Source organism: Aquarana catesbeiana, linkage group LG06 (assembly GCF_042186555.1).
Source record: "Aquarana catesbeiana isolate 2022-GZ linkage group LG06, ASM4218655v1, whole genome shotgun sequence".
Lineage (NCBI taxonomy): Eukaryota > Metazoa > Chordata > Amphibia > Anura > Ranidae > Aquarana > Aquarana catesbeiana.
This window is the reverse complement of record NC_133329.1, coordinates 71,172,004-71,190,375: the sequence shown is the minus strand read 5'-3', so window position 1 is coordinate 71,190,375 and position 18,372 is coordinate 71,172,004. Positions and strand designations below refer to the sequence as shown.

General features: G+C 43.1%; 1 protein-coding gene across 2 annotated transcripts in view; it reads right to left on the bottom strand.

Annotated features, from left to right (window-relative positions):
* LOC141148596 (uncharacterized) overlaps nucleotides 1–18,372 on the bottom strand; it is a 113,724-nt gene that overhangs the window by 72,924 nt on the left and 22,428 nt on the right. For both annotated transcript variants that reach the window (XM_073636192.1, XM_073636193.1), the window contains exons 4-6: nucleotides 17,835–18,119; nucleotides 3,637–3,744; nucleotides 513–830 (exon numbers count right to left, since the gene is read on the bottom strand). In XM_073636192.1, coding sequence (XP_073492293.1) covers nucleotides 513–830; nucleotides 3,637–3,744; nucleotides 17,835–18,119 — 711 coding nt within the window. The remainder of the gene's footprint in view (nucleotides 1–512; nucleotides 831–3,636; nucleotides 3,745–17,834; nucleotides 18,120–18,372) is intronic.

The window sequence follows — 18,372 nt, the reverse complement described above, 5'->3', positions numbered from 1 at the left end:
CCCCCACACACACACGTTACAGTGTTGCCTGGAATTCCTCTTTATAGTAAACATCCGAATATCTAAAAAATGAACTAATCTTCCTCATCTCTCATTTTTCCACAGTTCAAGCTTTTTATCAGGAGCTACAAAATTTTAAGAAAGGTAATCACATATTTTGAATTAAGTAAGAAAACCCTGAACTGGAGTTGTGTTTATGTGTCTAATTTGTTTTGTTTTGTTTTGTTTTAACATTTTACCTTCTGCTAAAACTTTTGTGAATCAGTACTGCTTGGACCTTGAAGAAGGGGACACACGTCCATGAAAAATATGTTAGTGCAAATAAAAAAAGTATCACGGACAGTACTTAATTTTCTCTGTCACAATTGCACTAATACGGCTACAATCACCTCAAGTATGTGTCTAACTGAAAACCAGTCATTTTAGTGAAATGATGGGTGCTATTTTGAATTTTGGGCTTCAACCATGTCAGATTTATGACAATGTTGTCCTTAATAAATTATTGATCATACCTTTGGTATCTTTATCATCGCTTCTCCATTCTCTTTGTATTACGTGTTTCAGTTTTCTGTGTTCCACCACGGCTCGCACAACATATACCTCGTTTTCATTGATCAGCCCTCTGAGGCTTTCACAAGTGCTGGTGGCATTGAAAGTTCTATCTTGGTTTTGAGTTATTATAATGGTAGATTCTATGGGACGAGGCTGTGTGCTTGACAGTGGCTGGATCACCTCCCATGATACAGTAATTTTTTCTGGGTAAAAATGATGCACATCTAAGCTGAAAGTTCCACCCGAGGAGCGAGTGATATTCCTCACCTTTGGAAAGCCTGTAATACCAAAAAGAAACATTTAAATATTATCTTTACAAAGGCAAAGAAGTAGCACAGACTCAGAAAATTGGCATCATTAGAGGATGATTGTACATTTAGTACAAATATCCTTTAAATTGGCCCCACCCCACGTCCCACCCAACTCGTATACTTACCGATCCCCATTCCTTCTCTATACAATTTTCCTATACAGTTTCCTTTAGATTTACAGGGCAAGGGCCTGCCTAACTGCATACAAATTCAAAATGTTTAGGTTTAACCTCATTTTTTATAGTTTTGGTAAATCTAAAGGAAAATTGTACAAGAAAATTATATACTGTATGGCCAGCCTAGGATGTATGCTGTGGGAGCCACACTCATATTCCCCAACTCTCCAAGCCTGGCCTCTATCACTGTTTATTCATATGGAACGGCAATCCACTGATGGGACCAGTAATTGGTGGTCTTTTCAAAGGGTTGAATGGACATTCTTTTACTGAAGAAGTAGAGCCTGGCCAGAAGTTGAGTTCACGTGCTCAGCGTCAAATCCAGAGGTTGTCTTTGGGAAATAGACGTATAAGGGCTGCCAGCATTGCTGCAGAGGTTGAAAGGGTGAGGGGGGGTCAGCCTGTCAGTGCTCAGACCATACGCCGCACACTGCATCAAATTGGTCTGCATGGCAGAAGGAAGCCTCTTCTAAAGATGATGCACAGGAAAGCCCACAAACAGTATGCTGAAGACAAGCAGACTAAGGACATGGATTACTGGAACCATGTCCTGTGGTCTGATGAGACCAATATAAACTTATTTGGTTCAGATGGTGTCAAGCATGTGTGGGTTCAAAGACAAGTGTGTCTTGCCTACAGTCATGCATGGTGGTGGGAGTGTCATGGTCTGGGGCTGCATGAGTGCTGCCGGCACTGGGGAGCTACAGATCATTGAGGGAACCATGAATGCCAACATGTACTGTGACATACTGAAGCAGAGCATGATCCCCTGCCTTTGCAGACTGGGCCGCAGGGCAGTATTCCAACATCATACCGACCCCAAACACGCCTCCAAGATGACCACTGCCTTGCTAAAGAAGCTGAGGGTAAAGGTAATGGACTGGCCAAGCATGTCTCCAGACCTAAACCTTATTGAGCATCTGTGGGGCATCCTCAAACAGAAGGTGGAGGAGCGCAAGGTCTCTAACATCCACCAACTCTGTGATGTCGTCATGGAGAAGTGGAAGAGGACTCCAGTGGCAACCTGTGAAGCTCTGGTGAACTCCATGCCCATGAGGGTTAAGGCAGTGCTGGAAAATAATGGTGGCCACACAAAATATTGACACTTTGGGCCCAATTTATACATTTTCACTTAGGGGTGTACTCACTTTTGTTGCCAGCGGTTTAGACATTAATGGCTGTGTGTTGAGTTATTTTGAAGGGACAGCAAATTTACACTGTTATACAAGCTGTACACTCACTACTTTACATTGTAGAAAAGTGTTATTTCTTCAGTGTTGTCACAAGAAAAGATATAATAAAATATTTACAAAAATGTGACGGGTGTACTCACTTTTGTAAGATACTATATACTAGTTTATAATCTGTAAATATGGCTGAATCCTTCCAAAAAGTTGTTTGGGCGCTTTCCCACCCCATCATGTTGGACATGTTCATATAGCACTGGGGTTAGGCCCCATCCAACCCTTCAAAGAACCAATGGCGATGCCTCCATAGACTGCATAGACTTTTGTATTGGATTGTTGAATGATGGAGTGGAGTAGGTCAGTTTAGTATAAGTGAAGGCCAATAGTATGTAGACACTGGGGAAACTAATTATACCCCAATAAAACGAATAAAACGCTCATAAAATCTTACACTGTAGCGTTTCACATTTAGTTTGTTCTATATATCAATAAGCCTTGCCCCATCTCCACATTTTAGAACTGTCATCTTACCTGTGCATACGGCCTCCTCCCCAAACCCCTTGAGGCCAAAGACATGAAGTCTCCTCCCCAAACCCCTTATACCCACTATACCAGTAATCCCTCTGGGCTCCTTCCTCCTCCACAGCCATCCACAATACCTGGCCTACCCGGTTCCAAGGTCAACACTCCACAATGTACGGTATTTATTGGGCTGCTGTACAACCTGAGATGCATTCTACTGTACAGTGCGTTTTGGACCATACACTATGAATGACAGCACAATGCACATAGAGAATGTACGTTGGCATGCATTGTGGCAAAATACTTTATTGTATGCATTTTAGCATGCATTGCTGCAACGCACAAGTGTAATTGGGCCCTATAATGATCCTAGAAGGAGTTGTAGAAGATATTAGGCCTAGGTTCACACGTATGCAGTGCGGGAAACAGCGACCCCTGCGAGTTTCCCGCACCGCATTGCAATCACAGTGTAATTGCGATTTGCTTCGAGTGTTGATACAAAGTTAACGACATACGAAAAGGATTGTAAACGCAGTGCGGTTTGCCCACACCAGATCACATGGTACAAAAAGACCATGCGATGCGGTTGCAGTACAATTCCAAAAAAGATGCTTGCAATTTTTTGGTGCGATTTGAGCCCATTCAAAATAATTGGACTCAAATCAAACCACACAGAATCACATGTGAATTGCTCAGGAATGCTATGTGGTTCCTGTGCGATTCACATGCAGGTTATAGCGTGTCTTAATGTTTTTTTACAGACATGCTGATACATTCTTATAGGATGGTGCTACACTTGCCAGGTGATAAGATAAGATACTTATTCGTGTAACAGACAGGACACAAGCCTTTACTTTATCATGTAATAAAATGTTTCAAGTCACTTACGCTTTCTTCTTTGCTTATTGATTAACAGAACAATGATTAAAGCTCCAGTAATTAAGATCAGCGCTACACTGGCGAATGCAACATGGAGTTTATACTGTGCCTTCAGATCTGAAAACAAAAGGAAAGTAGAATATGGTTTATTTTTACACTTTATACTCATTACATTTACACTGATATTAAATCCTCCATGATGGAAGGTAAAGCCAATCTTTTTTTTTTTTGTTTTATAAATTTTTATTGAGTGAACATACGAAAATCGTACAACATTCCATTGTTACATTTGAATGCATTAAGGTACAGTGAGAAAGAAAAACATTCTGTTTCTGCAAAATGGGTTCTAGTAATAATTAAGAGTCAATTAATACTTTACAGAGATATACATACTGTATTATTCAGATATATATTGATTCTGTATTCTAACTTGTAGATGAGGGATTTCAATTTTTTCTTACATTAGTAAAGTCATTTTAGAAAATGTCAGTTTATGACTATATTTAAATAATAATACAAAAATAAAAAATAAAAATGAAATAACAAAATGAAAAAAGGGGGGGTAAGTAGTGGAATGGGTTAAGAGGTTCAGTTTGTATCTGAGTTTTCCCTTTTTTTTTTTCTTTTTTTTTATCTCTCTTCCTCTAATGTCTCGTGTATTCTATTGTTGAGTATTCTTTTCTGTGATTATACAATAGTTGCTTCGTAGGCTGAAGAGGATTTGAATTGTATCCAGTTATACCATGTAGAAGTGAATTTAGATATTTTTTCCTGTGATATGCTTATAAACTGTTCTATTTATAATTATTTTCTTCTAAATCTTAAAGCGGAGCTCCGCCAAAAAAAAAAAAAAATATTAAAAGTCAGCAGCTACAAATACTGCAGCTGCTGACTTTTAATATATGGACACTTACCTGTCCAGGGCGCCCGTGATGTCGGGTCCCGAAGCCAATTTCTCCCTCAGCCCTCGGGTGGTGCCGCCGCCATCTTCGGTAAGGGAATCAGCAAGTGATTCCTTGCGGCTTCACTTGCTGGTTCCCTACTGCGCATGCCCGAGTCACGCTGTGCGCCCTCATTGGTCCCTGCTGTCTTCGGGGACCTGTGTGTCTCCCAAAAGACAGCAGGGGGGGGGGAGTAGGTGCCAGACGTGGCGTAGGTCTCAGCAGTCACCGCGGTGATCTATGTCCGGAAGTGGGAGCAAATACCTGTATTAGACAGGTATCCGCTCTCTCCTCCCTCCTGAAAGGTGCCAAATGTGACACCGGAGGGGGGGAGGATTCCAAAAAGGGGAAGTTCCATTTTTGGGTGGAGCTCCGCTTTAATGACTGAACCCAGTTTTGCAACTTTGAAATGAGTAAGTAAAACTGTACATATAACAACTTAGTGTGTCCAGATGAATTATACCGCAATGGAAGCTTTCATTGGTAATGGCTATTTCCTTCTGTTTTTGTTTTTATCACAGGAAAACTGGCCTTAAATGGTATACAAAAAAATTCATATTTGGCACAAACACCAATTCACACATATGTGGCTCTACAGAAGAAGACCCACTTCAAAGAAGCTGCATATATGCATACACTCAGCAGGAAGGGGTTAAAGAAGCCTGGAAAACATTTGGCTTTCCAGCGCTGAACTCCCTTTATAAAATATTAGATGCCTTGCCGTCATCCTGATTCAAGTGACTCAGAAAGTGCCAACACCAGAGACAGCTAGGTAGCTACAAGCTTAAAAAATGGATCAGCATTTTCATCCTGTATATGTCTCTCAGTAAAAATACTGAGGTTGGGGGAGAGTGGATTGTAACAGCTACCAGTATGTAGGGAAAAGAGTAGCAATTGTTAATGAAAATCCTTTCAGCATGGTCATGCTGAGATCGGCTGGCCTGGCTGTGTCTGCACATAACAGGGGCATAAGCGTGCGCATAGGGTGTGCCTGGGCACACCCTAATCATCCTGTTTAGCACAGATTTCCCCTGTTTAAACCCCTGATTCTTCACCAAATCCCCCTGATGGGGCTCCTAAAAATGTTAAAAATACGAAAAATAAAATTGTTAAAAATAACAAAAATGAAAACTACCGACACCATCCACTGCCCTACTGACACCAATCCCTGTCCTAATGACACCGTCTACTGCTCTACTGACACCGTCACTATAAATACACATGCACACACATGTGTATTTGAGCTTTAAGGTACACATCCTAATGCAATAGACTGTGCACACCTATGGCCAAGGGTGTTCCTAGCTATTAGGAACTCACGATCTGTCTCTCCTCACAGAACAGGGATTTGTGTGTTTACACATACAAGTCCCTGTCCTGCCTCTAGTGCCAGCGATCGGTCGTGGCTGGCGGTCATCGCAACCGCTGGCTACGAGCATCGGCACCCCTGCTGTGAAGCAGGCGCCTGCTATCCCGCTTAAAGGAGCTGACGTACAGCTACGACAGCTCGCGGGAATGTGCCGACCTGCTGCAGTATAATGACGGCGGCTGGTCAGCAAGTGGTTAAAGTGATTAAAAGCAGTTAAATAAAACGATTTCTACCTGTATTCACAGTGTCTTCCAGTGGTCACATGACTCCAGGCTCTCTGCTCCCTCCTCCCCTCCTCCCTGGCTGACATCAGCAGGGGAATCTCGGCCCCGCCCACTGGAGATATCACACAGGGAGAGCTGACAGCCTGGAGTCATCTTATCGCTGAAAGATACTGATAAAACAAGTAGAAATCTTTTTTCTATTATAAAGCACAGGCACTAGGATGCAGCTTTTTATCTGACAGAGGGGAGGTTATAAAGATGACCCAGAGCAGGGATATGCAATTAGCGGACCTCCAGCTATTGCACAACTACAAGTCCCATGAGGCATAGCAAGACTCTGACAGCAACAAGCATGACACCCAGAGGCAGAGGCATGATGGGACTTGTAGTTTTGCAACAGCTGGAGGTCCACTAATTGCATATCACTGACCTAGAGGCTTAACAACCACTTTAACCGATCCTAATATTAAAAAAATTTATTTTTTAAAAACAAAATCCTACCAAAAATATACAGACACTGACCTAGAGGGGGCGCCTTTGTGTGTGTCTGGTGTTCCGGCGGATTTCAACACCTCAGCTCCCGGGGAGACTGATATGGCGACTCTTGCACACCAGTTTCACTCGGGTTTAACATTCAATGGGATGTAAGTTTGTGGATTAGACCATAACATGGGTTTTTATTTAGACCATCTTTTATTATCTACATTTACTCTAGCATCTGCTCCTGATGAGTTAGATTATCAAATTATGAAACGCGTCGAGCTTTTAAGGATGCAGTCCCCATTTCCATCATTGGTTTTATGGACAATTATATTTACACCACAAGGTTTATTCCATCACACTTATGTACTATGTATATTTGCTTCCTTGTTATGGCATTCATGTTTTACATTATGGTTATATGTATGTAATGTTTTCCAAGTTCATTATACTCATTATTTTAGGTTGCTGTATATGCTTTGAGCATCTCTGCATAGCAAGCCAATCAGCTTCTAACTTCAGCGTGTTCAATTAAGCTTTGACAATAAACCTTAAAAGCTTATTGGCTTATTATGCAGAGCTGTGCACCAGTTTTAGCAAATCCCCCCATTGTATCTCTCTCTCCATTCAGAAGAGAAGGAAAACACAGGGGTGGGCTGCACAGTAACTGACCACTGTGATAGCCAATCAGAGGCTATCACAGCGATCAGGTGACCGGGAACCGGGAGTCCTGGGTCCCGATCGTTAGTGCAAGTCCTAGGGCTCTCGGTAAGAGCCTGGTCTCTGTCCTGGGAGCGTGTTGTGCTGAGTGCTCCCAGCACAAAGAGAGGTACAGATATATGTGTCCTCACGGATAAAGACCCACTTCAGTGAGGCCGCATATCTGCGTACAGGTGCCATCAATGGGCTAACACCTTCCGCCCTGCCAGTAGAAAATTGACGGTTGAGCAGTGGTTCAGTTATCCTGACTGGGCGTCATATGATGTCCTGTTAGGATGCGCTGATCGTGGGGCCATGCAGCGGTGCAATCTGTCACTGGCCACATCCACGGGACACGGCCGATGACCGATCCGAGTACCAGCTCGCTGCTGGTACCATGTGACCGCCGTGATGAATTTTGTCAGATGTGAACCCAAAGTCCGTTTCGTTTCATTAGTACGGTTTTCGTACGAAAAAAATCGCAAGAGACTACGCATGCTCAGAAACGAAAGAATACATAAAAAACTATTCAACACATTACATCACTTCTGAAGTCTTATTCTGTCGTACCAGAATTTTCGTATTGTGAGTAACCTCTTCACTTTCCACATGAGACTAGCATGCCACAAAAAACGGACGTTCGGTCGTCCGAAAATCTAAGCGTGTGCAGTAGTGTATTTAGGTTTAGTGCTGCCCTAGGTCTGACTAAACTCGTGCGCCCCCTAATTTAAATATGACCCACCCCTTCCTATCAAGGCCACACCCCTTGCTGTTTAAGACCAGCCCTGACATATCTGAGTGGGGACACTAGTTCTGAGGGCCTGGGGGGCAATGGATTCCCTTAATTTGCATAGATTTCCTCTCACTTCCTGTTTGGCTATGGGGCAGGAAGTGAAGGGAAATCTCTGCAATGGGACAGGGATAGTAAAAAATAAACAGTGCAAGCCGGCAGGGACTCTTTCCGTGCTGCCCCTCTGCAAAGTGCTGCCCTTGGCCTGGGCCTTGTCGGCCTGGGCCAGGATACAGCGTTGAGCGTGTGTACGAGTCTTTAGTAAGTAGTGATCTGACCTATGAGTACTCGTACGGTTTGACAACAATGAAACTGATGCCATACAATGTATATTTGTGTACCTCTGCATGTATATGCAAAAGATAATAGACAATTTTAATACACAAGTCGACTTTTATGAAGAAAAATTTATTGAAAGTGTGAATAGCCGTGTAAATATTTCAGGAGCTTCTCAGAACCAGAGAGGGTTGAACTTGTGAGATGGATTCCTGAGAACAGCTGACTTCCTGTAAATGCTCCATTATCTATATATAGATCTTACATTCTGCCACCTCAATCCCCCCTCCCCCCCATGGGGCTCATAACGGCTAAAAGCTTAAAAAGGTTTTGGTTTGGCAGGCGGGCGCGTCTTTCCAGCATGAATGCTAAAGTACAATCTGTCTCTGGGCTTGTTAAAACAGAAGGATTGTCTTGTTTAAACAGAACACAATTACATGACATTTCCTCCATTACATCAGTTCACACCACCGGTAGTGTTTACCTCCCTCCCTCCTTTTCAGATGAAGGTGAAAGGAGTTTTGTAGGCTTTCAGCACATGATACCACTGCCTCCTAATACCTGCTTTTCTTTATTCTTATCTCAAATATTTTTTTTATTCAGAGTTTGACAGCATCCGGAATAAAAGCAAATATACCTGTGAAAATAACAGAACAGACAGACCTATAAATCAGTAGATAAGACATAGCTTCCAACTGTCCCTGATTTGGAGCAATGTCCCTCTCCCCTCCTCATTGATCCCTCATTTTGGTCTGATCTATATAGTTGTATATAAAATGCACTTTTTACCTCTCAAAAAAGTGTTTTTTCCAGTGCTAAACCTTTCATCCAAATTCTAAATTGCTGCATTTGTAAATTTTAAAAGCCAATATAAAGGAATAGTAGTGTTAAAAAAAAGCCCTTGTGGATTTTTTTTTTTTATACATTACCTCTTTATTGGACATTTTCTTATTTACCAGCTCCTAAACCTTGATTTAATTAACCTTTTTTTTGGTTAATTCTCCTTTAAGGGGGTGTGGCAGGGGGCGTGTCCTCTGCCTACATACGTTTGCTAGTAGGTGTCCCTCATTCCCATCTTAAAATGTTGGGAGGTATGAGTAATACCGCGTACACACGACCGGACTTTACGGCAGAAAAGGTCAGACGGAATCATTCTGTCGGACATTCCGATCTTGTGTCAGCTTCATTGGACTTTTGCTTTCCAAAATTCTGACGGACCTAGAATCAGAACATGTTTTAAATCTTTCCGACGGAATCAGTTCCTATCGGGAAAACCGTTCGTCTGTATGATATTCCGATGGACCAAAAAACAAGGGTAGCTATTGGCTACTGACTATTGAACTTCCTTTTTCTAGTCCAGTCGTACGTCATCATGTTCTAAACGATCAGACTTTGGTGTGGGTAAGTCCGTTTCAGCGGAACTCCGTCAAAAAATATGTCAGAGTTCATTCCGACGGAAAAAACGGTTGTGTGTACGTGGCATAAGGCTCGATCTTTACAGAACATACTCGTTGCTACTTAGTGACCTCTATGCACAGATGTGCGATTGAGAGCAAAAAAAAGGTTTTAATAAATGTCAAACCAGGATAAAAGACAAAGGAACATCACCACTGCTACATCCAGGGCCGCTAATAAGGCAGTACCCCGAGACCCCATCCAGTACTGGGCCCAGGCCCCATCAGTTAAAGAGAGGGGCCCAGGCACCTGCTGAGCAGGACATCCGGTTGTACTGTCTTATTTCAGACACCAATCCTCTTCTGTCTTCCCCTGTAGCCATGCCTGCTTCTCCCTCCGGTTGCACTACAGGGGAGTGGTTTTAGCACATGCACCCCTTCCATCTGCTGTCCGGGCCCCCCTGTGTGCCCCTTTTCCCCCACAGCACTGCTGGCTTCCCTCTTCTTCTCTCCTGCCAGCAGCTGCTGTGGGCACACGGGGGAATGTTTCAGGATGGAGAGCGGGAAAAGGGACCAGTGAATATTTGATTTAGTGGCCCCTTCCTTTTTCTGATTAAACACAGTGAGTGATCGGTACCAATCACTCCTGTGTCCATTCATCACTGAAGCATAGTAAGCTGTGTTTACTATGTTTCAGTTTGTGGATGAGCAAGAAGCTTCAGAGTGCTTCCAATTCATTCATCTTTGCAACTGAGGCTGCAAAGAAAGGGACTGATAAAATCTATATCCTCGGTCACTTACGGCTGGGGGAGGGGATGGGGGCCCTGTCAGGTAGGCAGTATCCAATTTTATTGCAAAAAAAAACACAATACACAACCCATTTTCTTTGAAAAATATAAGAGATGAAGCTATGCTGAGTAAATAGATACCATATAAGTCACACTTTAAAACTGTGCACGCCTGTGCCAGGCCGACAAACAACGTAAATTTTACTATCCATAGACGACGTTTTAAAAGCCTTTACACGTTACCACTTTAGATGTAAGTTGTGTCCTGCTGCTTGTAATAGCAATCAAGCAGCTGGTGAGCTGCTCTAATTGCTATTACAAGAGATACCGGGGTGATGCCTGCAGCTGCAGGGGCATCATCCCGGTAAAACCACAGAAATCCAGCGACTACGGGTACGTCGCTGGACAGGAAGTGGTTAAAACCACTTCCGGACTGCCCACCGCCGTTATACGTTGGTACTTGGAAGAGGAATATCGTTGTTATGGCAGCAGCTAGCTACCATATCCCTAGGATTGCCACCTTTTCTTCAAGTCAAACCCGAACACTTTAGCGGCGCACAGCAATTTTTTTTTTTTTTTTTTTTTACTGCATATACTATGCAGTACATATAGTTTGTGATTAAATAACATTTATAATAATATGAATTTAATCACAAGAGTCCCCTTTTACATCAGAGTCCACAGAGTTCCCCTTGTAAACCTGAATCCGCAGAGTTCCCCTTTTACATCTGAACTTGCAGAGTTTCCTTACACTGTAAGGGGGACTTTGCAGACTCTGATGGAAGGGAGAACTCTGGGGTCTCTGACCTAAGGAATGCTCTGGGAACCCCGATTTAAGGGGGAACACTGAGAACACATTACACTCTTGGCTTAGACAACTACAGACAGCAACCTTGCTGGGAAGCCAGAGTCTGGTCTGAATAATGTGTCCCGGTTTCAGGTGGTCTGAAACTCGGACACGTGATTCAAAACCCGAGCTGTGCGGGTGAATCCCGGACAGGTGGCAACCCTACATAACCCCGGTAGCCTCTTTTTTAGCGGGCGGTCCGCTTCAAAATAAAAGTGGTCTCTGCGGCGGATTCGCCGCAAGATCACTTTTATTGGTGGCGGGAGAGGCCCCCCCACCGCCACGCTCCGTTGCCCTCCGCCGCTTACCGGAGCCGTTGGTAGTGGCGGAGGCGATCGGATACTCTTAGCCTGACACGGAGACGAGTGAGGGGAAGATGGCCCCTACCTATCTCCATACCATTGCAGGGCGGAAGCAACGTCAAAACGTCACATCCGCCCATAGCTCTTAAAGGGCCATTTTGTTTTTTGTATTTTTTTAAATGACAATTTTTTTTTTTATTATCGCATTTTAGTGTAAATATGAGATCTGAGGTCTTTTGACCCCAGATCTCATATTTAAGAGGTCCTGTCATACTTTTTTACATTCCTTGTAATAGGAAAAAAGTGACAAATTTCTTCTTTTTTTTAAAGAACAGTGTAAAAATAAGAAAATAAAAAGGTAAAATAAATAAGAAAACATTTTTTTTTTTAAACGTGCCCCGTCCCGCCGAGCTCGCATGCAGAAGCGAACGCATAAAAGAGTAGCGCCTGCATATGAAAACGCTGTTCAAACCACACATGTGAGGTATCGCCGCGATTGGTAGAGCGAGAGCAATAATTCTAGCCTTAGACCTCCTCTGTAACTCAAAACATGCAAGCTGTAGAATTTTTTTAAACGTAGTCTATGGAGATTTTTAAGGGCAAAAGTTTGTCGCCATTCCACGAATGGCGCAATTTTGAAGCGTGACATGTTGGGTATCGATTTACTCGTCATAATATTATCTTTCACAATATAAAAAAAAGTGGGCTAACTTTACTGTTGTCTTATTTTTTAATTAAAAAAAGTGTATTTTTTCCAAAAAAAGTGCGCTTGTAAGACCGCTGCGCAAATACGGTGTTACAGAAAGTATTGCAACCGCCATTTTATTTTCTAGGGTATTAGAAAAAAAATATATAATGTTTGGGGGTTCTAAGTAATTTTCTAGCAAAAAAAAGTTTTTAACTTGTAAACAACACATCTCAGAAAGAGGCTCGATCCTTAAGTGGTTAAACAAGGTAGTATAGGAAGAAGAGGGGAACGCCATTTTAACATAATGAACTTGTGGGCAAAGAAATAACAATCTGGATATGGATATCTGGGTTTGAGGTGTATATAATTCCTCATCCAAAATACCCGGTATTCAAGTCAATGGGTCATGTTGTAAAACAGTCTGGAATGTCATATTAACCTCTTCCCACCCGCGCTATAGCCGAAAGACTGTTACAGTGCGGGCCAAAATTGGGCGTCCATGTACGTTGTCCCGTGCATGTGCTGTGGGGTGCGGGCGGCGTGCTCTGTGATCAGAGTAAGGGGCCAATCCTGGCCAATGACAGCTGATCACGTGATGTAAACAGAAGCCAGCGATCAGCTTTAGTACTGGTGCAATAAAAAGCTGAATCTAAAATAATAACTGGTTAAAAAGTTAAGAAACACACATTAAAGTCCATAAACTAGTCCACAGTACATCCGTGGGTGTGGAAGATAAATATTGCACATATGTATGTGTGTCTGAACAGGGGTATGATAGGCGGCAGCTGTCCTCAGAGTATAGCCAGCTCTGTGTAAGACTGGAGAAGAAAAATGGGGAAGCGCCACCTCAGTGCAGAGATTAAAATGCTTTATTAGCGCAAGGCTGAATAACACAGGATAAAAGGTAGTTCAAGCTCATAAATCCAAGGATGAAGGAGATGTTTAAGTCTTTTGGCCTCCTTGGGGGTTCTCTGTCACTCTTCAGGCTGTGTGGATGGATGTTTGTTCTGTGTGCCCCGTGGCCACCAGGCAGCAGGAAACAGGAACCAACAACCAGCGTGGAACACGGCCCAAACTCCCGGGAATGACGTAACCGGAACGAGATACGGCCGTGCTAAATGGGAAAAGGTTGGGCAGAGGATAGGCTACACCAGGGATCCTCAAACTACAGCTGTTGCGGAACTACACATCCCATGAGGCATTGTAAAACTCTGACAATCACAGACATGTGTAGGCATGATGGGAATTGTAGTTCCTGAACAACTGGAGGGCCATAGTTTGAAGACCCCTGAGCTACACGCTCAGAGCACCAGCTCCTTCTACAGGCCTGTAAGGGTTTCTTTTTTTTTTCAGTTTCATACTTACGCTCCGATGCTGCATATGTCCTCCGGCGCCTCTTCCACTGAGAACCGAACGATCGAACACCACCGATGGCTCGGATCTCTCGGCTCCCCGAGCAGAGAGCTGTAGACTGCCAGTCTCAGCTCTCCGCTCTGCTCCTCCAAGCTCAATGGAGCGCTGAGCTGTGAAGGGGAGGGGAGCAGCTCGCTGAGAGCCTGAGACAGGTCTCAGTCCAGGCACGTGGCAGATCCAGACTCCCATTGTCGGGATAATGCGGTGCCTGGACTGATTCCAGTGACGTCAGCAGAGAGCGGACTTCAGGAGTGAAAACGGGTCACAGGAGTGCAAAATGAATTGCACTTCTGTGACCCATAGGAGAAGTCCAACCAAACGAGCTCAGGCTGGACGTCTCCTTTAAGTGCCCAGTAAGCAAGTGGTTAATAGTAGATATAACGTACCAATTAAAGAAATTTCCAGAGCATGTGCGTTAGATCTCCAGGGGGTCCAGATAAAGGCTCTTTAGCAGAAACATGTTGGGTGGACCCCTCATCATTACCGCTACTTGATTTTAGATTCTGTTGATCTACGAAAATGTGAGTTTGTTTTTAATATTTTTAATAAACCAGTTTTAACGTTATTACGCTATGTGAGCTTTTTTCATCTACCCCTCACATGGCATTTCAATACCTGTTTGTGGCCTTCCATTGAAATACCAATCCTATGGCTGTTGAGAATCACTGTGGATGCCCAGGAGTCGCCCTAAGTTGAAATATTCTGAGGATACATTAAAGGGGAATATCCTTCCGACCAGATGGTCACTATGCCTATTTGACTTGGTTGGCATAAGTCTTTCCAGGTCAACATCCTCTGGTAAGCCTTTAGATCTTCAGGTGACAGCTTTTCCCTACCATTGTTGCCTTTCCCGGGAATTCTGGTTGCTTTTGCATAGCCTCTCCATTTACCTCTGTTCTAAATTTCAATTCAACATGGGCGTCTAAAATAACACACTTGAATAACCCGCTGGTATCATAGCCTGTTTTGACTTGGCCGGCATACGCCGTTCCAGGTCATTTACATCTGATAAGCCCCCGATAACCCTAGGTGGTGGCTTCTTCACTTCCTTTTTTTCATCTACACTATTGGTGGACTTTAATCTGCTGGTTCTCAGTGGCTCTAATTTACCTTTTTGGACTTTATAATTTGTATGATATCATCACTTTTCACGTTTTGTCATACACATGTTTTGATTTGTATGTTTGTATATGCTGTTCAGTATATGGTATAGTGTATACATAACTTATATCGATTTTGGGTAATTTTTTCATACATTTTTTCACACCTTTTGTATTTTATATAGGAGATATTCTGCTTTTTATATCACACATTTTTTCGAGATATGTCACATATGTCACTATAAATTTATAGCGCCACACTTTTTTTACTTATAAGGCCTGGTTCATACCTATGCATTTTTTAATGCATTTTCGGTTTTGCAGAAACACACTACAGTTCATTTAACATGGTTTCCTATGGGTCACATTCACATCTACGCATTTTATGGAAGGGGCCAGGGATTTTTTTCTGGTTTTTGGTTCCATAGACTTCAATGGTTAAAAAACAATGTATTGAAAAACGAAAAATGCACCTGGAATATGCAAACTGCAACCTGCATAAGTGTGAATCAGGCCTAACTTTAGCTTGTTCGATTAAAGTGGTTGTAAAGGCACAAGGTTTTTTACCTTCATGTATTTTATGCATGAAGGTAAAAAACCTTCTGTGTGCACCAGCCCCAACCCCCCCCCCCCAATACTTACCCAAGCCCCCTCTCAATTCGGCAATGTCCATGATAGCCTTGCCCCTCACACTCCTGATTGGCTTTTGGCCACTGTCTCCCGCTGCTGTCAATCACAGCCAGTGAGTCAATCAGGAGACCAGGGGGCGGATCAAGCCACAGCTTCGTGTGTAAATCGATACACAGAGCCATGGGTTGAGAACACGCCTGATTGGGTGCCCCCAGAGCAAGCCGCCTGCTCTGGGGGGGGAGCCAGGAGAGGAACCCAAGTAGAGGAGGACCTGGGCTGCTCTGTGTAAAACCACTGCACAGAGGAGGTAAGTATAACATGTTTGTTATTTAAAAAAACAAAACAAAAAAAAACAAAGCTTTAATATCGCTTTAAGATTTGGCAATAAAACCTGGAAGCTGATTGGTTACTCTGCAGAGCTGCACAAACTTATGTGTGCAGTTTAGTAAATCTTTCCCAGTCTGTTTGCCTCCATGTGTTGGAACTTGTGGAGGTCATTGCAAAACAAAATTGCAAAAGCAATAAATTCACACGATGAAACATTGTCTGGATTATAATTAACAGTCATTGGCAGTAACTGTAGCTACATAATTGCTTTGGTTTTAATCACATGACATGACACTAAACCACATCTTTATTCTCCAAAAATAAACCATACACATCCACTATTTAATGGCCCTGTAATCTATTTTTCATGAAATTGTGTCTTATAACTTTCTCTGTGAGCTCCTGAACCTCTGCTTTTCCCCCCTCACTTCAACGAGCAGTGCCCGCAAGTGTGGCACCATAGGAAGTGGCTTCCTACGGTGCCACATTGAGAAGAGGAGGAGCAAGAAGGGGACCCGAGAAGAGAAGGTTCAAGGCTGCTCTGTGAAATTTCATAGCACAGAGCCAGTAATTATAAACCTGTTTTTTATTACATACATACATAAAATACATATGGCATATAGCAGCTCCTGCTGCTGTCCCAGCCAATGAGGAATGAGAGACCCAGGAGAAGCTCAGCTCTTGTGCACATTTCTGGATCGAGAGGGAGCACAGGTGAGTATTGGAGGGGGGGGGGGGGTTATGCATGGAGGTAAAAAACCTTGAGCCTTTAAAACCCCTTTAAGTAATAAAACTGTTTTTTTTTTTGGCCTGCCGATATTTTTAAAATATAAGATGTGGCTCTTGTACAAAAAAAGTTTGGAGACCCTGGTAGAAAGCTATACAAAGTGCCATATTGTATTACATGTCACCTCAGTCATTGCCTATTAGGACAACGAAACCCGCCACATCTACCTGATTTCCTATGATATAGTCTAGAGCAGTGGTAGTCAACTTTCGTGATATGGTGGGCCTCAAGTGCAGACATGGTACAGGAGATGGTCAGAAACTGCAGACATGATACAAGAGATGGTCAGAGACTGCAGACAGGATACAAGAGATGGTCAGAGACTGCAGACAGGATACAAGAGATGGTCAGAGACTGCAGACATGATACAAGAGATGGTCAGAGACTGCAGACAGGATACAAGAGATGGTCAGAGACTGCAGACATGATACAAGAGATGGTCAGAGACTGCAGACATGATACAAGAGATGGTCAGAGACTGCAGACAGAATACGAGGGATGGTCAGAGACTGCAGACAGAATACAAGGGATGGTCAGAGACTGCAGACATGATACAAGAGATGGTCAGAGACTCCAGACATGATACAGGAGATGGTCAGAGACTGCAGACAGAATACAAGGGATGGTCAGAGACTGCAGAAAAGATACACAAGAAGGTCAGAGACTGTAGACATGATACAAGAGATGGTCAGATACTTCAGACTTGCTAAAGAGATAGTCAGAGATTGCAGTCATAGTACAGAAGATGTTTAGAGATGTCAGACCTGATACAAGAGATGGTCAGAGACTGTGGACATGCTACAGGAGACTGTCAGAGACTGTGGACATGCTACAGGAGACTGTCAGAGACTCTGGACATGCTACAGGAGACTGTCAGAGACTGTGAATGTGCTATAGGAGTTGTTGGAGACTGGGGAAAAGCTTCAGGTGACAGTCCTAGACTGGAGACATTGAATAAGACTAATAAGAATCACTGTTATAACAGGGCAATAGTGAGACACAGATCAATGACCGCAGGGGGCCCTGAGGGCTGCAGAAAAAGTGCCAAAGGGCTGCAGATTGGGCACCAGGGGTCTAAAGAGGTCATTCTTTGTGAATTATATATATTAATGTTTATTTTAAAATACTTCTGTTAAATTGGGTGTCTCTCACCTGTGGCTTGTACCAGCAGTCTCTCCATATGTGGGGTGGTGAGGGTTCCATGTTCCACAACACATCTCAGCTCCATGCCCCAGCTCTGTTGTGTCGGGGTGAAGAAGTAGACAGATTCCACATCTGAACTACTGATCCTCCGAGTCTTGGCTTTCTCCACCAGGGTGTCATTCAAGTACCAGTTCACTGTGATGGATTCTGGGTAAAACCCAGAAACACTGCACACCAAGTTCTGCTGAACATTCAACTTAAACACTTGGGAAGTGATGTGAACGGATGGGATATCTGCAAAAAAAAAAGGGGGACATGTATGTCATTCCAATACTTTCTTTTTGTGTACTTTATATACTATTGTCTATCTACAAAATTAGAAGCCAAAAACATTAGTACAGCTATCTGCCAAAAAAATGTTCTAGTGCAGTCTAACATGAACTGTTGTCTAGACTATCACTTTCCTTTTTGTTTTAATCAATTATTCCACAAACAATGTGGGCAAAGGAGGCAGAGGAAAAAACAGAATAAAACCTGCTGGATGCCT